Source organism: Scyliorhinus torazame, chromosome 12, assembly GCF_047496885.1.
Source record: "Scyliorhinus torazame isolate Kashiwa2021f chromosome 12, sScyTor2.1, whole genome shotgun sequence".
In the NCBI taxonomy this organism is placed as follows: Eukaryota; Metazoa; Chordata; class Chondrichthyes; order Carcharhiniformes; family Scyliorhinidae; genus Scyliorhinus; species Scyliorhinus torazame.
The window spans coordinates 33795313-33817436 of record NC_092718.1 but is presented as its reverse complement, the minus strand read 5'-3'; the positions used below and the strand labels follow the sequence as shown (position 1 = coordinate 33817436).

At 50.2% G+C, this 22124-nt stretch overlaps 1 protein-coding gene across 4 annotated transcripts in view; it reads left to right on the top strand.

The window, feature by feature from the left end:
* The window catches only part of myo5c (myosin VC), a 165145-nt gene that overhangs the window by 110570 nt on the left and 32451 nt on the right, over window positions 1-22124 (top strand). For all 4 annotated transcript variants that reach the window (XM_072470647.1, XM_072470646.1, XM_072470648.1 and 1 more), the window contains 4 exons: window positions 8407-8500; window positions 13068-13131; window positions 16745-16825; window positions 21929-22109. In XM_072470647.1, the coding sequence (XP_072326748.1) occupies window positions 8407-8500; window positions 13068-13131; window positions 16745-16825; window positions 21929-22109 (420 nt within the window). The remainder of the gene's footprint in view (window positions 1-8406; window positions 8501-13067; window positions 13132-16744; window positions 16826-21928; window positions 22110-22124) is intronic.

Here is a 22124-nt window from a genome sequence, read left to right as displayed (position 1 = left end):
TCCTCCTCCTCCTCATCCAGGGCAACATAGACATGAGCGGCTGCCACCACGGCGGCCAACATCGCTGGATGATCTGAAAACATGACAGCCTGGTGGGGGGGAGGGGAACGACGACATGTCATCATTGCCCATATCCCCTCCTCTCCCCAGCCAGGTGGCATGGACCGCATGGGTCCAACTGTTGGAGGCTGGCACTTGGCCAGGTGGACCAACTCACTTGCCCTCCCATCCCCCTCCTCGGCATGGACCCCCCCCCCCCCAACCTCCACCCCTGCACGGATCCCCCCCCCCCCAACCTCCACCCCGGCACGGACCCCCCGCCCCCCATCCTCCACCCCGGCACGGACCCCCCCCCAACCTCCACCCCGGCACGGACCCCCCCCAACCTCCACCCCGGCACGGACCCCCCCCCCCAACCGCCACCCCAGCACGGACCCCCCCCAACCTCCACCCCGGCACGGACCCCCCCCCAATCTCCACCCCGGCACGGCACGGACCCCCCCCCAACCTCCACCCCGGCACGGCACGGACCCCCCCCCCAACCTCCACCCCGGCACGGCACGGACCCCCCCCCAACCTCCACCCCGGCACGGACCCCCCCCCCAACCTCCACCCCAGCACGGACCCCCCCCAACCTCCACCCCGGCACGGACCCCCCCCAACCTCCACCCCGGCACGGACCCCCCCCCAACCTCCACCCCGGCACGGCACGGACCCCCCCCAACCTCCACCCCGACACGGACCCCCCCCCAACCTCCACCCCGGCACGGCACGGACCCCCCCCCCCCCACCTCCAGCCCGGCACGGACCCCCCATCCACCTCCCCGGCACGGACCCCCTCCCGGCACTCCCCCGGAGCCCAGCCTACTCTAACCACCCCCCCCCCCCGCCGCACACACACACACACATAAGCCGAGACACACCTCTCCTCACGCATTCAGACTGCGGCCACGCCATTGCCTGCCCAGAGCCAACCCTCCAGGCCGTCACTCACCTCCACGCTGGTCGGCGTGAGTCTGGAGCACCGGGTCACGCCGATGAAAAGGAGGTTTAATTTACGCCGACGTGAACGGTCATCACGTCGACGGGACTTTGGCCCATCCGGAAGGGAGAATATCGGCAGGCCGAAAATCGGCTGCCTTGCACAGACCCGTGACATTCTCCGCGGCAGCAGCGACATTAACGCCCCGCCGACTTTTCTCCCTTCGGAGACTTCGGCAACCGGCGGGGGCCGGATTCACGGCGGCCAACGGCCATTCTCCGACCCTCTGGGGGGTCGGAGAATGACGCCCATGCTTCCTAACAATCAATTATACAGTCTGTATAGATATTTCCCCTTTTTCACCCTCCCCCCCCTCTTCCTCCCACCACCCATCCCCACCCCCCTGCGACGAACAGCTCCTCAAACACGGTCACAAACATCCCCCACCTTTTCTCAAACTCCCCTGCTGAGCCCCTGAACTCATACTTTATCTTCTCCTCAGGACGTCGTACAGGTCACCCAACCAAGCCGCTACCCCCGGTGGCGATGCCGACCGCCACTCCAGCAAAATTCGCCGCCATGCAATCAGAGAGGCGAAGGCCACGACATCGGCCTTCCTCCTCTCCATGAGCTCCGGGAGCTTCTCTGAAACCCCAAATATCACCACCAAAGGGTCCGGGTCCACTCCCTCCTCCACTATCCTGGCTAAGACTGCAAACACTCCCGCCTGGAATCTTCCCAATTTTTCGCACCTCCAAAACATGTGCGCGTGATTCGCTGGCCCCCGCCCGCATCTCTCACACTCATCTGCTACCCCCTGAAAGAACCCACTCATTCTCGCCCGAGTCATATGCACCCTGTGCACCACCTTAAACTATATCAGGCTCATCCTTGCACAGGAGGCGGTCCCGTTTATCCTACGCAGTGCCTCACTCCATACTCCCCAATTGATCTCCCCTCCCAACTCAGCTTCCCATTTCTCCTTGATCTTCGCCACCCGCTCGCCTCCCTGCTCCCCCAGCCACTTGTATATATCCCAATTCTTCCCTCCTCTTCCACATCCGGAAGCAGCAGTCGCTCCAGCATGGTGTATCCCCGCAACCCAGGGAACCCCCTCCAAACCTTTTGCGCAAAGTTCCTAACCTGCAGATACCTGAACTCACTTTCCCTCGGCAGCTCTACCCTCTCCCTTAGCTCCTCCAGACTGCTGAATCCTTCCTCCAAATGCAAATCCCTCACCTTGACCAGCACCTTGACCAGCTCCACTTACCTCCACCTCCTATATACACTATCCATCCCCCCCAGCTCAAACCCATGATTCTCGCACAGCAGCATTAGCACTGATATCTCTTCCATCCTAAAATGCCTCCTCAACTGATTCCATACCTTCACGTCCTTTGCACTCACAAATCCCATTTTTTTGCTCATTAAAATCGCCACTCCCCTCGATTTCAAATCAAAACCCGAGTGAAAAACCTGCCCGCTCGACCCCGTCCTTAACCTAACCTGGTCCTTCACATGGGGGTGAGTCTCCTGTAGAAAGACCACTGCCGCTTTCAGGCGAACACCCGTGACCTTTTTACCGGCCCTTTCAGTACCCGGACGTTCCATGTTACCAGCCTTAGCGGAGGCCTACGCCTCCAATCACCCCTACCGTCCGTCATCTTCCCTACTTAACTCCCACCCCCTTAATTCCACCCAATACCCAGCCCATCCCAGATGGCCCCTTTCTCCACCCCTGGCCATGTCATCTCTCAACTCCTGCTTTTCCCTTTCCCCTCCTTGCCCACCCCCCCCCCCCCCCCCCCCCCCGCGGCCACCCCTCGCGGCCTTCTCCCCCACTTCCTCACTTCCGTTCACCAGCATAACCTGCTAGCGCAGCAGCCGCTGTTAAAAGGCACCTCCCAACAACCTCCCCCCACCCCACTCCTCAGCTCAAGGAAGAAGGCTCCCTGCTGACCTTACCCTCTCCTGCCCAAACAAGGACTTCTCCTGAACTCCAGACAACCTTCTCCAAAAGCAAACAAACAAATGTTAAACACAAACAGGAGGGGGGGGGGATGTGAACATCCATCCCCACATGAACTTTTCACCCCTACAACTCCTTACAATATCGACATTAAACAGCAAACCCCCCCCCCCCCCAAAAAAAGACGAAAATCCCTCAATCCTTACACCTACTTCAAACATGCTCCCGACCATTACAAAGTACCAGCACCCTGGTTCCCAAGCATTGCCCGCTCAGTTCTCCCCCAGTTATGCTCCTTAATGAAGTCTTTGGCCGTTTCTGTGGTCTCGAAATAATACTCCCGGCCTCTGAACGTCAAGCATAATTTTGCTGAGTAGAGCTCCCCAAACCTGATCTGCCGCTGGTACAGCACCGCCTTGGCCTTGTTGAAACCTGCCCGCTGCTTTGTCAACTCGGCTCCGATGTCCTGATAACTTTGCACCTTATTCCCCTCCCAGTCACAGGTACGCTTCTCCCTGGCCCACCACAGAATTTTCTCTTCCTGCACAAATTTGTGGAGTCTCACGATCACTGTCCCCAGAGCTGTTCCCCAGCTCTAGGCCTGTGTATCAGGGATCTATACGCTCGGTCCACTTCAGGCACCTTATCTAGCACCCCTTCCGCCACCAGCCTGACCAGCATCTTTGAGACGTATCTTGTGGCACTTACACCTTCCACTCCTTCAGGCAGGCCCACTATTCGCAGATTCTGCCTTCTCGAGGTATTCTCCTGTTTTTCCACCTTTGCCCTCAACGTTTTACCACAGGTCTCCTAGGAGCCCCGCCTCTGCCTCCAGAGCCACCGCATGATCGCTGTGGTCCGAGATCACTCCTTCGATCTCACGAATCTGTGTCCCCTGCGCCTCCAAACACCTCTCCACCCGTTCCAGAGAACTCTTCAGGGCTGTCACCGCTTCTTCAATGGCCTTTGCGCGACCCTCACGCATTTCTTTCCTCTGTTGATGGAATTCCACCTTGATAAATGCCATCAGCCCCTCCATTTGGAACTTTCCAGCTTGCATCAGCCTTTCCCCTGCCTGGATGTTCAAAGTTGCAGCAGCAGAAGCCTGTCCCAACTATTCAGCCAAATCTCTCACTGCCGGGTCTGGTGATCAGAAGACATACCACTCCCGGGGGAAATTACTCCTCTAACATTCACCTACGCCTTTTCATCAAAGTTCCACACAGTATTGGGTAAAACGAGCTCTTTTCTGTAACTTTAAGCAAGAGCTGCCCTGTATGTGACCATTCACTGCATGGTCACAACCGGAGGTCCTCTCCAATCAATTCCAATTCAAAATAAAGAGTAGATCCTGAAGCCGGGCCACCCCGAGGTGTGGAATCATTCCACAGGCTCTCCAACCCAGGCAGGGAAGTGGGCGGCTCTTTGCAGAGCACTGACCACTGTCTCTCTGATCTGTCAGCGGAAGATCACTTACAAACAGCTGCACTCACCCCCCCCCCCCTCCGTCTCTGTTAAATGTCGATTCAGTGATCCATCCAGAAGGCTGCCTGCTTGAACATCAAGTGGAGGTGCAATTGGATTCCTTTCTGATGTTTGCCAAGCCTATTGATTCTCACATTCAAAAGCAGAAGAATGATCACTTTGAGGCCCTTGACCCAGTGGTGCCAAAGCTCAGCATGAACTACTGAGGCAGTAGTTCATACAGAGGACATTACAAGTGGAGAGGAAGAACGATTCATCGATCAGAACTGAAGTGTCTTCCCATTTCTCTTTGCACGAGGGGCTGGTGCTCATTCACCTTGTGTCCGTCCTGATATCTTTAATCAGTCGCTTCCACACGTTGATGCCTCACTTTCAAATACAAGGTTAAACCAGAAAGTGGATTTTTGATTGAGGCAGCATGGATGATTTAGATTTGCATTTCCAGTTTAAGTAACTAGATTTTCAGCTCACCTGTTGTTTGCCCTCTAGCAGACTGTAATATACTTTTCAGTTAGTTCTTTCACCTCAGCGCCCACAAACGGTCAGTTTGCGAGGCAATTGCTCTCATTGCATTGGCATCCATTTGCACCCTGCTTGATGTACGAGAAACAAAACTCAATTGTTAGGATTCAAGGAAGCATTTCTCACTTCAATAACTCAGAATACACTATGACTTTTATCGACCATTAGTCTATTCAAAAATAATTGTCCGCACCCTGAGCGCTCCCTGCCTCGCAAAAGAACTGTTATTTGAATTTATTGTAATTTCCGGGGAAAAAAAGCTTTTGGGGGAAGTTCGTCAGTAAAAAAAAAAACTCATTTGAGATTGTGCAAGTTGAAAACTGCAAGAACCATTCAGTGGTTAACTTTTTCGAGCAAATTCTTCTTCCCGGGGATTGGATGAGATTTTGTGAAACTTGTCCTTCTGTTACTGTACGATTGGCCGAGAGAATGCATTTATGGTAACGCTAGATGTTTGAAAGCTGCATATGTTTTTGTCACCGCTCGACATCTTTATTGATTGGCCTCCCACAAAGATGTCTTTTTTTAAAATTTAGAGTGCCCAGTTCTTTCTTTCCAATTAAGGGGCAATTTAAGGTGGCCAATCCACCTACCCTGCACATCTTTGGGGGCAAGACCCACGCAAACACAGGGAGAATGTGCAAACTCCACACGGACAGTGACCCTGGGCTGGGATTGATCCCGGGCCCTCGGTGCCGTGAGGCAGCAGTGCAAACCACTGCGCCACCATGTCGCCCTCCTACAAAGATTTATACATGTACTTTTTGCACCAGCTTTTCTTCACAGAATCACAGAATTGTTGCAACATGGAGGAGGCCATTCAGCCCATCATGTCCGAACCAGCTCTCCAAATGAACATTATGACTGAGTGCCATTGCCCAGCGTTTTTCCCATAGACCTGACTCATTGTTTGCATTCAAATAACCATGCGATACCCTCTTGAATGCCTCCATTAAACCTGCCTCCACCACACTTCCAAGCAGCGTTTCCAGACCCGAACAACTCACGATGTGACACATTTGCTCCTTTTGCAAATCACTTTAAATCTCTACCCACTCATTCTCGATCCGTTTATGAGCGGCAATAGTTACTCTATACCTGTTCTGACCTCATGATTTTGAACACCTCTATTAGCTTCTTCTCTCCAAGGTGAACAGTCCTAACCGCTCCAATCTATCCTCAGGACTGAAAGGTTCCCACGGTGGCACAGTGGTTAGCACTGCTGCCTCACAGCACCAGGGACCCGGGTTCAATTCCGGCCTCGGGTCACTGTCTGGGTGGGGTTTGCACTTTCTCCCCATGTCTGAGTGGGTTTCCTCCGGGTGCTCCGGTTTCCTCCCACAGTCACAAAGGTGAGCAGATTAGGTGGATTGGCCGTGCTCAATTGCCACTTAGTGTCCAAAGGTGTGCAGATTAAATGGGGTTGCGGGGTCACGGGAATAGGGCAGTGGAGTGCGTCTAGGTAGGGTGCTCTTTTGGAGGGCCAGTGCAAACTCGATGGGCCGAATGGCCACCTTCTGCATTGTAGGGATTCTATGGTATTACAACAAAATACAAATCACTGAATCCAAAAGATCATAAAATTGTTCTTAAGGAGAACCTGGATTTTCCCCAGGATTGTGGGCCTGTGGCTCAGGTGGATTAGCCATGCTAAAATTGCCCCTTAATAATAATAATAATAATAATAATAATAATCGCTTATTGTCACAAGTAGGCTTCAGTGAAGTTACTATGAAAAGCCCCTAGTTGCCATATTCCGGCGCCTGTTTCGGGGAGGCCGGTATGGGAACAAACGGTTACATGGGGTTACGGTGATAGGACGGGGGATTGGACGTAGGTAGGGTGCTCTTTTGGTGGGTTGGTGCAGGTGCAATAGGCCGAATAGCCTCCTTCTGCACTGTAGGGATTCAATGAAGCGTCTCATCCCTGGAACCATCCTTGTAAGAGATGCACAAATTTCTAGTTTGACATATCTGCAAGGGAAGAGAAATAAAAGAAAACCAACTCATGCAGATAATCCGTTTTACGGAGAAGTCCTGAAAGACACTGAGCAGGATTCTCCGTCCTGCCAGTCCCGTTTTCCAGCACGGTGCGCCCCGCCGGCAGCGGGATTCTCCGTTCCCGCAACTGGCCAATGGGGTTTCCCATTGTGGACCACCCTACGCCGCCGGGTAACGCACAGGCGTGGGTGCGCTGCCGGCGGAGCGGAGGTTCCCGCCGACAGAGAATCCCGCAGATTGTTTTATTTTTCATTTATTCATGGGATGTGGCTATTGCTGGCAAGACCAACATTAGCTGCTTGTCCCTAACTAGCCTTGAACTGAGTGGCTTGCTGGACCAATTAATTTATGAGTGAACCATATTATTGTGGATCTGGAGTAACGTGTAGGCCAGGCCAGGTAAAGATGGCAGAATTTCTTCCCTAAAGGTCTTTGGTGAATTCTACTTTTGATCTATTAGATGTAACCTAAGCCAGGTTTTAAAACCCCTGTCACACTCAATAGTTGCAAACCTTGGCATGGCAATGTTATTTCTTGCAAACAACATGGCTGGGATTCTCCAATCCCGCGGCCAAGTTCTGACACCGACGTGAAAAGCGGGGTGAACCACTCTGGCGTCAGTGGTCCTCAATTGTCCAGTGTGCTCCCCTTCCTAGGGGGCTAGGTTGGCACCGGAGTGGTCCCCGCAGCTCCAGTCGGTGCGGCAATGCTGGCGCGAGTTCGCGAATGCGCGTTACGGCCGGTGCGGGTCCGTGCATGCGCATGGGTTCCCGTCTCCACGCCGGCCCCCGGGAAATATGGCGGAGCCCTACAAGGGCCCGGCGCGGAGGAACATAGGCCCCCACACAACCAGCCCGCCCGCCGATCAGTAGGCCCCGATCGCGGGCCAGGCCACTGTGGAGGCCCCCCCCCCCCCGGGGTCGGATCTCCTCACCCCCCCCCCCCTCCAGGACGGCCCCCGCAGACACACCTTCCAGGTCCGGCCGTGTTTGACCTGAGTAACCCAAGCCAGCGGGACTCGGCCGAACTCAGTGGGCACTCGGCACGTCGAGGCCTGGAGGATCGTCCGGGGGGGGGCGCTTTCAACGGCTCTCGACCGGTGCGGCGGTGACCCCGCAGGCACCTCAACATCGGTGCCGGAGAATCAGCGAGCCGCTGTCCGGGCGGCGTGGCGCGATTCTCGCGCCCCCTGGGGATTGTCTGACCCGGCGTGGGGATGGAGAATCCCGGCCCATGAATTTTACCTGAAATGTTCAACTCCTTTTCTCTTTACATAAATGATTTTGTTCTAGATTTACATCATTTGCAATTTGAAAATAAATAGACATCTGTATAGTTAGATTTTTATCAGTAATCTTGGCCCAAGGAACAATCTACATGTGATCATGACTGACTATTAAAGTTAATGTAACTGGTTATGAAATAATAGATGGAACAACTTTTTACAGGTAATTCCAAAACTTAGAGGGGACATTGCAACTCTTGAAATGAAGAGTCAAGATTTAGAAATGTGCCTGCAAAAGCAAAGAAAAGAAATGAGAGGTAAAACTGCCTAATTATTTGTGCAATTGAACATATATTTGGATATTAAGCAAATACTGCGGATGCTGGAATCTGAAACAAAAACAGAAATTTCTGTGGGTCTGAAAGGATGGGGCCTGAAAGGAGGGGATGGAGAAGCCTGAAAAGTGGGCCCCTCGGTGACCGGAATTGGACCGGTCAAAATCCAGGACAGGAGGAGGCCGGCTGCGGCAAAGAAATTGAAGGGGCTCATGGAACAGATGGGGGGAGTAAACCCATGGAGGTTTGCATCGCCAAGGGCGAAGGAGTTTTCCTTTTTCTCACATGTCCATAAGGTATACTCTCGCATCAACTTATTTGTTCTGAGCTGGGTGCTAATACCGGGGGTGGTCGATACTGAGTACTCGGCAATCGCAGTGTCGGATCATGCTCCGCATTGGGTGGATCTACAGGTTAGTGTGGAGAGAGGGCAACGCCCGCTGTGGAGACTGGATGTGGGGTTGCTAGTGGACAAAGCGATCTGTGGGCGGGTTAACAAGTCCACCCAGAACTACCTGGCAACAAATGATACAGGGGAGGTCTCTGCAGCAACGGTTTGGGAAGCCCTGAAGGCAGTAGTCAGAGGGGAATTAATTTCGACAAGGGCCCACAGAGAAAAGGCGGAACGGGCTGAGAAGGATAGGTTAGTTGAGGAGATACTCCAGGTGGACAGGAGATACTTGGAGGCCCCGGACGCGGGGCTACTGAGGGAGCGGCGGAGGTTACAGGCGGAGTTTGGGCTGTTGACCACAGGGAAAGCGGTGGAACAGTTGAGGAAGGCAAGGCAGGCGATTTATGAGTACGGGGAAAAGGCAAGCAGAATGTTGGCGCACCAGCTCAGGAAAAGGGAGGCGGCCAGGGAGATAGGTAAAGTAATGAGTAGAGGCGGGAATACTGTCCTGGACCCAGCGGGGGTGAACAAGGTGTTTAAGGACTTCTATAGTAAATTATATGAGTCGGGTCTTCTGGCTGGTGTGGAGGGGTTGAGGCAGTTTTTGGATCAATTGAAGTTTCCGAGGGTAGATGAGGATCTGGTGGTAGGGCTGGGAGCCCCAATTGAGATTGAGGAAATAATCAAGGGTCTGGGGGACATGCAGTCGGGCAAGGCCCCGGGGCCTGATGGCTACCCAGTGGAATTCTATGAGAAGTTTTCAGAGAAAATGAGCCCACTGCTGGTGAGGACATTTAATGAAGCAAGAGAGAAGGGAGACTTCCCCCCAACAATGTTGCAGGCCTCAATTTCATTGATCCTGAAACGGGAGAAGGATCCGGAGCAATGCGGGTCATCCAGGCCAATTTCTCTACTGAATGTGGACGTCAAACTACTTGCTAAGATACTGGCCACAAGGATAGAGGACTGTGCCCCGGGGGTTGTTGTGTATGCTTCTTCATGTAGCATAAGCTGCTTCCTTGATGTGTGCTCTGACAAAGGAAGGTTCAGACTTGGAGATAGGTTTAACACATTTATTGAACAGTTAACAATTCTCCTACTTGAGTTTGACTCTCCTGCTAATCTTGCTATAGTAACTCTGTCTAACTAACCAGTCTGCTCTAAGCCATGCGGTGGGTGTGATGCTTCTGATCTGCCCCTGTCCTTCTCTCTGAGTGTCGCCTGTGGAAAGAGAGAGAGCATGTGTGCCCTGTCCTTTTATATGGGTTGCCCCCTTGTGATAGTGTCACCTCTGGGTGTCTTGACTGCCCATTGGTCGTGTCCTATTCTATGTGTTCATTAGCTGTATGTCTGCATGTCATGATGTCTCTGGTGCTCCCTCTAGTGTTTACTTAGTCTTAGTCTATTTACATTAACCCCTTGTGTATTTACAGTGATGCATATCACCACAGGGGTGATAGGGGAAGAGCAGACGGGATTTGTAAAGGGCAGGCAACTCAAGGCCAATGTTCGAAGGCTTCTGAATGTTATTATGATGCCTTCAGAAGGAGGGGAGGTGGAGGTGGTGGTAGCGATGGATGCGGAGAAGGCTTTTGATCGGGTGGAGTGGAATTACCTGTGGAAGCGCTGGGAAGGTTTGGGTTTGGTGAGGGCTTTATTGACTGGGTGCGGTTGCTCTATCAGGCACCAGTAGCGAGTGTGCGCACGAACCGGCTGAGGTCGGGGTACTTTAAACTACACCGAGGGATGAGGCAAGAGTGCCCCCTCTCCCCGTTACTGTTTGCTCTGGCCATAGAGCCATTGGCCATGGCGTTTAAGAGCCTCTAGGAACTGGAAAGGGCTGGTTCGGTGGGGGTGGGGGTGGGGGGGGGGGGGGGGGGGGAGGGGGGGGGGTGGAGCACCGGGTCTCACTTTACACAGATGACCTGCTCTTGTATATTTCAGACCCGTTGGAGGGGATGGGGAAGTAATGCGAATCCTGGGGGAATTTGGCAAATTTTTGGGGAAAAGGGAGATATTCGCGATCCAGGCAAGAGGACAGGAGAAGAGACTGGGAGAGTTGCCGCTTAGAATGGTAGGGAAGAGCTTTCGGTATCTGGGAATCCAGGTGGCCTGGGAATGGGAGGCACTGCACAAGTTAAACCTATCCCGGCTCGTAGGACAAATTTGAAGGGGACTTTAAGAGATGGGACATGCTCCCACTATCACTGGCGGGGAGAGTACAGACCGTGAAAATGACAGTCCTCCCCAGATTTCTGTTTGTCTTTCAGTGCCTCCCCATCTTCATCCCAAAGGCCTTCTTCAAGATGGTGAATAAGGTTATTTTGGGCTTTGTGTGGGCGGGTAAAACCCCACGGGTGAGGAAAGTGTTGCTGGATCGCAGTCGGGGGGAGGGTGGGTTGGCGCTGCCAAACTTCTGCAATTACTACTGGGCGGCTAATATAGCCATGATCAGGAAGTGGGTAGTGGGGGAGGAGTCGGCATGGGAGCGGATGGAGGCAGCGTCATGAAAACACACCAGTCTGGGAGCATTGGTAAAGGCACCTCTTCCGTTCTCGCCGGCCCGATACTCCACAAGTCCGGTGGTGGTGGCGGCTCTGAGAATCTGGGGGCAATGGAGATATAAGAGAGTGGGGGGGAGCATCGGTTTGGACCCCGATTTATAATAATCAGCGGTTTGTACCGGGTAGGCTGGATGTTGGGTTCCAGAGATGGAAAAGGGCAGGAATTAGGAGGATGGGGGATCTATTTATAGACGGGAGCTTCCCCAGCTTGAAAGCCTTGGAGGATAAATTTGAATTGCCTGCAGGGAACGGGTTCCAGTATTTGCAGGTGCGAGACTTCCTGAGACAGCAGGTTCCGGCCTTTCCGCTGCTGCCGCCACAGGGGATACCTGTAGAGTAGTCTCCAGGTGGGAGAGGGGAAGGTTTCAGATATTTACCACGAGCTTTCGGAGGTGGAGGAAACTCCAGTGGAGGAGCTTAAGGGCAAGTGGAAGGACGAGCTAGGAGGAGAGGTAGAGGCAGGTCTGTGGGCAGATGCCCTAAGCAGGGTTAATACCTCCTCATCATGTGCCAGGCTTAGCCTAATACAATTTAAGGTAGTCCACCGGGCACACATGACAGCAGCTTGGATGAGTAAGTTTTTCGCGGTAGAGGACAGGTGTGTGAGGTGCGCGGGAAGCCCAGCAAATCGTGTCCACATGTTTTGGGCATGCCCGAAGCTTAGAGGGTTTTGCAAAGGCAATGTCCACGGTGCTAAAAACACGGGTGTGCCGAGTCCGGAGGTAGCGAGTGTTGGAAGAGCCGGGAGTTCAAGGGGCGAAAGAGGCTGATGTCTTGGCCTTTGCCTCCCTGGTAGCCCGGAGACGGATCTTGTTAATGTAGAGGGACTCGAAGCCCCCGCGTGTAGAGACATGGCTGGGTTTCTCAGTCTCGAGAAGATAAGGTTCGCCTTAAGAGGGTCAATGTTAGGGTTCACCCGGAGGTGGCAGCCGTTCGTCGACTTTCCCGGGGAAAATTAAAATGCCAGCAGATGCAGTATTCCAAGGGGCGAGGGAGAGGGCTGGATTGTTGTTGTATGGTTGGGGTGTGTGAAGATTGGGAGGGGGGGGGGGGGGGAAACGTTTATTATACCATGTTGATGTCATTGTTAATGTTATTTTTATAAAAATTTTCAAATACCTTAATAAAAATATATATTTAAAAAAGTTGATTTTGTCCTGTATTGTGGAGTGTTGTGCGGCAGCATGTCAATGTTGGAGTCTCACATAACTATGACAACTGCAAAGTAAATAGTCTAATGAGTGATCAGCCACTGGGATTGCCAGCTGTACCAGAGTGGGACACAACAGTAGCTGTCAGCACTAATGTCTCACAAAATCCAAGATGTAATCTGCTAAATACAAGTTGCTTGGATCCCTTTAAATTTAGAGGCGCCACGTTTGGGAATGGAAGTGTGAAATAGCAGGAGGGTCAGAATTTCCTATTTTTAGGAATTTAATTGATAAAGTTGAAAACATGTAGGCAAAGCTACCTTGCGTCTAATCCTTTGGCAGGTTTGGGAATGCTGCAACTCTTCAACGTCATGTAGCAAATGAACAGTTGAAATCTACAGCCAATATTATAACATTGTACAAACCATCTTGCAATTCAACAGAAAAAGTGGAAGAAATTACAAAACAGCTCCTTGGAGGGTTAGAGGGGGAAGAGCTTCGAAAGAGGTATGGCATTTTTTGGCTCCAGTTTGGCATTATTACCAATAATAGTTACATACATTATTAAAACACTGTGACGGTTTGGGAAATCAATGGATCAACATAGGGACAGAAGTAGGCCATTCAGCCCATCGAGCCTGCTAGTATTTGAACGAAACAATGCTACATGGAACAATATTCCATACGGTGAAATAAACCTGGACGTGCCCCAAGTCAAATTGGTGGCAGGCCAGCACTTCAAGCTTAAATCATGAGATTTTAGGCGAGATTCTCTGGCCGTTCACAGCCGGTGGCACCAGAAGGTCCCACCAACAGCGAATGTTCGTCGCGGGTTTCATAGCGGTGATGGGTGTATTCGATGCCAAGCCCCGTTGAAAATGGCGGGCTCAGAAGATCCTGCTGCCGGCCAATTGTAGGCCGCCTCCCGCCGCTGCAAAACCCGTAGCGGGTTGCTCGATGCATCCCACCCTTGGACTGTGAAAGTCTGCTGTCTGTTACTGTTCACAATGACACTCGTTGCAAACAAAACAAAATGGCCTCGCGGCAGTTTAATTAAACCATCCTATTAACTAAAAACTATTTGTTTAGAAAACGCACTTGATTCAAAAAGTAACATGTCTCCGGGGACATATAAAATTAATAAACCAGCCAGGTTCACTCTTTCTATGATGCCTAAACTGCTAAATACGTTGCTGTGTGTTATGTTGTAATGCACTCCGGCACGAACATTGTGGAGTATGTATCTGAAAGGGCTTTTTCCCCTCAGCTTGTTATTGATACGAGACAACTTCCTTAGACTCACTCCCTGGCCAGGCTCCCATATTGTTCCCTCTGTAACCATGAAGTCATCCAAATCTCTGCTGCCAATTCCTTATTTGTACCCAGTTCCGTTCATTTATCTCCCCCAATCTTGCTGACCTACACTTGATGCCGGTTAAGCAATGCCTCAAGTTTAAAATATTCATCCTTGCTTTTAAATCCCTCCATGGCAATGCCCCTACCTATCTCTGGAATCTATCATGCCCACAATCCTCTGAGATGTCCGCACTCCTCTGAGTCGGGTCACGAAGAATCCCTGATTTTTATTGCTCCACCATTGGTGGCCGTGGCTTCAGTTGCCTAGGCTCTAAGTTATGGAATTCCCTTTCTAAACCTCCCTACCTCTTTGTCTCCTTTTAAGATGCTCATTTTTGAGCAGGCTGAGATCCGTGGGGATGACCTAATTAATCTCCCCATGAGCCTTGGGGAGTAACAGCTCCCCCTGCTGAGGGGCAGAGGGATATAGCGGGATAGTTAACTCTCGACATTAAAAGCCGGCCCAGGAAGGAGCCAAGCTGCAGAGTAATCCCGGCTGGGACTTGGACTTACTTGTATATACTTTACTTGGTAATGAACCATTTGTTTTAACTTCCCTTTCCGGACTCCTCTGTGACTACCAAACTTATAGTCATTGATCCGTATGTCACCTTATGTAGCTCAGTGTCAAATTTTGATTTTCTAATGTTCCTGGTAAGTGCTTTAGGAGAGGCAGTGGCGTAATGGTATTGTCGCTGGACGAGTAATCCAGAGACACAGAGTCATTCTCTGGGGACCTGGGTTCAAATCCCGCCATGGCAGGTGGTGAAATTTGAATTCAATAAAACAAATATGGAATTAAAAGTCTAATGATACCCGTGAAAACCATTGTGGATTGTCGGAAGAACCAATCTGGTTCACTAATGTCCTTCAGAGAAGGAAATCTGCCGTCCTTACCCAGTCTGGCCTACATGTGACTCCAGATCCACAGCAATGTGGTTGACACTTAAAGGCCCTCATGGATGGGCAATAAATGTTGGCCCAGTCAGCGAGGCCCACATCCTGTGGACCAATAAAAAAAATAGTTTCATTCTGTGGAAGGCACTATATAAATGCAAGTTATTGTTTTTTTTAAATGTTTCACAACTGTGATTTTATTTATTACTGTTCTTTTACTGTAGATATCCGTAACAAATAAAATTTCAATCAAGACCAGGACTTGATATTTAGCTCCCACTTATCATGAGATCTGAAAAGAAGCATTGTTCAATCTGAAATTTCAAACCTTGAAGTGAGGTCTCTGAAAGCCAGCACTCCTTGCTCAACGTCATGCTTCAGCCCAGTATACACTACAAAATGAGTTGAATGCCTTATGTAAGCTGTAAGGCCTTGTGGTAGTCACCACTGTTGTATTATATTGTATATATGGGTATTACGGTTAAGGCCCCTGGACGACAGGTACGGGGGTAGATCCCTGCCTGCTGGCTCCGCCCAGGAGGCGGAGTATAAATGTGTGTGCTCGAACAGCAGCCATTTCGTAAGCTGCTGTAGGAGGCCACACATCTGTGTAAAGCCTCGATTACATTCTACTCTCGTCTCGTCGTAATTGATAGTGCATCAGGCCTTCAACTGAAAGTAGCTATTCAACTAGCAACTCCCCAAATTTTAGTCAAGCATATAAGATCCTGAGGAGTCTTGACAGGGTGAGAGAGACTAGAGCTAGGGGGTCACGTTTTTAAATGGAGTTGAGGAGAATATTTTTTTCTCTCAGGGGGTCGTGAGTCTTTGATGCTCTCTTCCCCAGAGAGTGGGGGAGGCAGGGCAGTGATTATTATTTACGGCAGAGGTAGATAGATTCTTGACTAACAAGGGAGTCAAAGGTTATCGGGGGGTAGGCAGGATAGGGACGTTGAGGCCACAATCAGGTTAGCCATGATGGTATTGAATGGCAGAGCAGGTTCGAGGGGCTGAATGGCCCACTCATGCTACTAATTTGTACGCCCGTATGTGAATGCGGCAAGTCAATCACTTTGTCAGCCAAATTAACTTTTTTGTTCTTTTATTAGAAAATTTGACAGCCATGATGTCTGTCTTAATTTTAATAAATATAGCCTATTTGTTAAAATGAACCTTTAGTGCTCAGACAGAAATAGTTACGTACTGATTTTTTCCTAAGCAAAGTACAGTGCAGGAAAGAAACCAGTGCTTTAACCAGTTAATTACTGACCCGACTGTTCTAGACTAACCCAGCCAGCAGGTAGTGAAAATGCTCAGTTCTCGTACTGTGTTAAGCATCCATCGCAGGACTGCAGACAGAGAGGATTTTACCGCAGTGTCTGCGTGAGCTGCGGTGCACCTTCATGGATCTGGGATCAGGATTTGAACCACAGGTGTGTCATTGTACTGTGCCGCTTCCTTGCTGGCTACCCAGAGAGCTAGACTTGACCCTTCCTGGCTGTGGTGATAGAAAGAAGGAAATCGGAGAGAAAACTGAAAGAGAGAAATTCACGCTAAAATACAACATGGCGAGATAAAAATTCAGAGGCATCCAATAAACAGCACGAGTAGCAAATGGAAGGTGAGCACTAAAAAGAAGGGTTTTAAGAAACATTAGGAAAAGGAAATAATTGAGAAGAAGAAAAAGTTAAAGCTATCGTTTGGCACATGTCACTGAAGCTGTGTGTTTATGATATCACTCCACTATGTTCAGTGTAGATGTACAAAAACATGCTGCATATTTCAGGTCAAACTTTGATTGTCAGGAAGGTTAGCTGCAGAAAAGGTTGGTTGCAGTAAATATTTCTAAAATGATGCTTCATTTAAGGCTTTCGCCAGAAGACATGGAACAGCTAAATGAAGATGGAGAGCTCTGGTTGGCATACGAAGGATTGAAAAGAGCTACCAGGTGACAGAAAATAAATTAACTTTTATTTTATTTAAATTAGCAATGGCAAGGCTTCAGAATAGTGTGTAGGTATTTTCTACAGCACCATAGTATTTATACATGTGTATTACAATTATATATAATTGAGGACTCTGCTATAGAACTATTAAGCAAAATACTTAATAAAGCTGGTACGTTTTTTACATCCTCAGGGTCTTTTAGTAAAATTTCTCCAGATATATTAATGTTCGTACAAAGTGTTGTAAAAACTTTGGGATGGATTCTCTGTTACCCGACGGCGATATCATAATTGGCGATCGGGCGGAGAATCAACTCCCAACGCCCAACTCGGGGCCGGCGGCCAGTTTGACGCCGGTCAAACATGCTCCACCCCCTCGGAAATGGCGTCATCACGGCGCACACACGCCGTTGCAATGGCGTTGGTGCATCATCGGCTGGCCTCCCGCGATGCTCTGGCCCGATGGGCCAAGTTCCCGACTACGTGGGATGCAAGTGGTCTCTCGCGGTCAGGAACCCAGTATGGCAGCTGTGGACTGTGTCCAGTTTCACCGGCGCCGCTGCTAGCAGAATCGGTGAGGGTTCTCCCCAGAATTTTGGTCGTAAAAGACCACGCATGCTCCACTGGCGTCAACACTTCGTCGCTGAAACGGAGAATCCAGCCCAGTACCTCTTTGATGTATTCTCAAGCTGTAGAAGCAGGCTAGTATGAACTACTAGGGGCCTGGTAAGCTCAGTTGGCTGGACAGGTGGTTTGTGATGCAGAGCAAGGCCAACAGTGTGAGTGCAATTCCCGTACCGGCTGAGGTTATTCATGAAGGCCCCGCCTTCTCAACCTAGCCCCTCGCCTGAGGTCATAGAATCATAGAATTTACAGTGCAGAAGGAGGCCATTCGGCCCTTGGAAAGAGCATCCTACCTAAGCCCACATCTCCACCCTATCCCCGTAATCCTACCTAACCTTTTTTCGGACACTATGGAGATTATGATGCGGTTTTCCGACCATGCCTGCCTCTGGGTCATCCTGTCCCACCGAAAGGGCCGCCACATCCCCGCGGCGGGAGCCCGCCTCGGCAAGGCCGGAAAATCCCAGCCAATAGCGACTGAAATTAATGGGACACCACCTCATGTCTCGTGACATGTACTGAACTGCACCATCCCTGAAGTTACAGAAATTACAACCTGATGTAACTAACTTTTAACTGTACTTTCTTTACTAGACATACATCCAGCAAATCTTTGTGTCCTTTGCAGCCATTCTCCACTCCTCATGGCCAATTCTCCACCTCTCCAGCCTCCATAACACCAGAAGACCAGAAGACCTAGGAGCAGAATTAGACCACTTGGCCCGTCGAGTCCGCTCCGCCATTCAATCATGGCTGATATTTTCTCATCCCCATTCTCCTGCCTTCTCCCTATAACCCCTGATCCATTTATTAATCAAGAACCAATCTATCTCTGTCTTAAAGACACTCAGTGAATTGGCCTCCACAGCCTTCTGCGGCAAAGTGTTTTACAGATTCACCACCCTCTGGCTTAAAGAATTCCTCCTCATCTCTGTTTTAAAGGATCGTCTCTTTAATCTGAGATGGTGTCCTCTGGTTCTAGTTTTTCCAACAAGTGGAAACATCCTCTCCACGTCCACTCTATCCACGCTTCACAATATCTTGTACGTTTCAATAAGATCCCCTCTCATCCTTCTAAACTCCAACGTGTACAGACCCAGAGTCCTCAAACATTCCTCATACAACAAGTTCTTCATTCCAGGGATCATACTTGTGAACCTCCTCTGGACCCTTTCCAAGGCCAGCACATCCTTCCTTAGATATGGCCCCCAAAACTACTCACAATACTCCAAATGGGGTCTGACCAGAGGCTTATACAGCCTCAGAAGTACATTCCTGGTCTTGTATTCTAGCCCTCTTGACATGAATGCTAACATTGCATTTGCCTTCCTAACTGCCGATTGAACCTACACATTAACCTTAAGAGAATCGTGAACAAGGACTCCCAAGTCCCTTTGTGCTTCTTCTTTCCGAAGCATTTTCCCATTTAGAAAATAGTCTATGCCTAGATTCCTCCTTTCAAAGTGCATAACCTCACACTTTTCCACATTGTATTTCATTTGCCACTTCATTGCCCACTCTCCTAGCTTGTCCAAGTCCTTCTGCAGCCCCCTTGCTTCCTCAATACTACCTGTCCCTCCACAGATCTTTGTATCATCTGTAAACTTAGCAACAGTGCCTTCAGTACCTTCTTCCAGATTATTAATGTATATTGTAAAAAGTTGTGGTCCCAGTACAAACCCCTGAGGCACACCACTAGTCACTGGCTGCCATCCTGAAAAAGACCCCTTTATCCCCACTCTTTGCCTTCAGCCAGTCAGCCAATCCTCTATCCAAGCCAGGATCAAGGGGCTGGTTTAGCTCACTGGGCTAAATCGCTGGCTTTTAAAGCAGACCAAGGCAGGCCAGCAGCACGGTTCAATTCCCGTACCAGCCTCCCCGAACAGGCGCCGGAATGTGGCGACTAGGGGCTTTTCACAGTAACTTCATTGAAGCCTACTTGTGACAATAAGCGATTTTCATTTCACCTTACCCTTACTTCACTCTGCATCTAGCCCAGTCTATTGCTCACAATGTCCATTCATGCCTGGCCATCCAGAGGCTGATTGCTGCTTCACAAGACTGGTACAGGCTTGGAGGGCTGAAGGGCCTGTTCCTGTGCTATATTGTTCTTTGATCCCTATTTAACTTCTTCTGGGTAGCTTCTCCCCAACTCGATTGTGATCGTAGTGTTTCTGACCTTTCGTTCATTCTGTGCAGATCTCTTTTTGATGGCTCCCTCTCACTCCCCTGTCCCTTTACAATTCTAAGCTGAAACAGAGGGTGGGATTTCCCCCCCCCCCCCCCCCCACTCCACCCTCGGCCCATGCCCCCACCCCAGTTTTCCCATCCTCCCACAGCGTGTAATGCGGAAGCGGCCTGTTATTGTCTGGTGGCAGGATCTTCCAGTTCTGCCACTGTCAATGGGGTTTCCTGTTGTTCGTATCCTCCGCCACCGGGGCACCCACTGGAAAATCCTGTCCAAAGTCTCTTCCCACCCCTCCCATTGTTGTTCTGAAATTGGGGTTTGACAGGGGAGGCTTAACTGTTCAGTCCCCAGCATGGGCCAAATTAGGCAAGTCCGTTCCTGTCTTCAGCCTAAACGCTCACCCTCCAAATCTTTTGAGTTGAATTTGGAGTAATGATGCCCCTCTGTATCCTTGTTACTATCATTTGCCTTAATTCTTCTCGCCTGGCTTTCTCTCTTCTTTATTCCCCTTTCTGTCTGTCCACTCTCATCTCTAAAGGACCATAAGACAACTCGGCCCTTCGAGTCTGTTCCACGATTCAATGAGATCATGGCTGATAATCTTCAACTCCACTTTCCCGCCTTATCCCCATAACCCCTGATTCCCTGACTGATTAAAAATCTGTCCATCTCAGCCTTGAACACACTTAACGACCCGGAGTCTACAGCTCTCAGCGGTAAAGAATTCCACAGATTCACTACCGTTTGAGAGAAGAAATTCCTCCTCATCTCTGCCTTAAATGAGCAACTTCTTGCTCTTTTATTACACCCTCTGGTCCCAGACTGTCCCATAAGAGGAACATCCTCGCAGCATCTACCCTGTCAAGCCCCCTGAGAACCTGTATGTCTCACTAATAATAATAATCTTTATTGTCCCAAGTAGGCTCACATTAACACTACAATGAAGTCACTGTGAAAATCCCCTGGTCGCCACGCTCCGGCGCCTGTTCGGGTTCACAGAGGGAGAATCCAGAAAGTCCAATTCACCTAACTGCACGCCTTTCAGGACTTGTGGGAGGAAACTGGAGCACCCGGGGGAAACCCACGCAGACACGGGGAGAACGTGCAGACTCCGCTCAGACAGTGACCCAAGCCGGGAATCGTACCCGGGTCCCTGGCGCTGTGAAGCAACAGTGCTAACCACTGTGCTACCGTGCCTCCTCTCATTAGGTCATCTCTCATTTTTCTAAACTTTAGTGACCATACGTCTAACCTACAAAACCTCTCCCCATCCCTCACACGTGGCATCAATCTAGTAAGACCATAAGACATAGGAGCAGAATTAGGCCACTCGGCCCATCGAGTCTGCTCTGCCATTCAATCATGGCTGATATGTTCTCATCCCCATTTTCCTGCCTTCTCCCCATAACCCCTGATCCCCTTAGTGAACCTTCTCTGGACTGCCTCCAATGTCAGTATATCTTTCCATAGATAAGGGCACCAAAACTGTTCACAGTATTGCACGTGTTGTCTAACTTGTGCCTTGTATATTTTGAATCAGCTCTGTGAAGATACAACACACCTCCATCAAAAGTTCCTATTATTCCCACCTTGCATCTTACCCTTGCTCTCCCCTTTCAACACGTTCACCCATTCTACTCTCCCTCCCCCACCCCGCTCTTGCCACACACCTTCACCCCTCCCCACTCTTCTCTTCATCTTCCTTCCTTTCTCCCCTGGCCTGTCCCCTCTCCCATTCTCATTGTTCGTCCATGCCCCGGCGCAGCTCTCTCTCATTCCAACTTCCTTTCCCCTTCCTCCCATTCTGCCTCATTGCTCCTCATCCTTTCTCCTGCCATCTGCTTCATTCATGTCCTCGCTCTGTCCGGAATGTCGTTACACAGTACCATGGGAAATCAACCAACAATTTGTTTAATCCTCTTTAGTTGGATGAACAATACTTCAGATTGTCAAAGGTTTCCAGTAAAGATAAAGATCCTTTGTTGTTACAAGTAGGCTTACATTAACGCTGCAATGAAGTCACTGTGAAAATCCCCTAGTCACCACATTCCAGCGCCTGTTCGGGTACACAGAGGGAGAGTTCAGAATTCTCAGCTGGTACGGGAATTGAACCCGTGCTGCTGGCCTTGTTCTGCATCACAAACCAGCTGTCTAGCCCACTGAGCTAAACCAGAGGTGACAGTTTGTGACTTTTCGGGGAGTTTTTTTTAATGTTCTGTCGTGTTTACAGAGAGCCTTGTGGCCACTTGTAAGGGCAATAATTCTATCAATTATGCCCTTCTATTCTACACAGAGTAATGGAAACGCATATTCAGTCGCAGAAAGAGAGCTATGAGAAGGAAATTGACGAACTCAGTTTGAGAATCGATCAACTCTGTGAAGATACAACACACCTCCATCAAAAGTTCCAAGCAGAGAATAGTACTAATGAGAACGTCCGACAGGAACTGACCAGACTGGCTAAAGAAAATCTGGTACAATGAAATTAC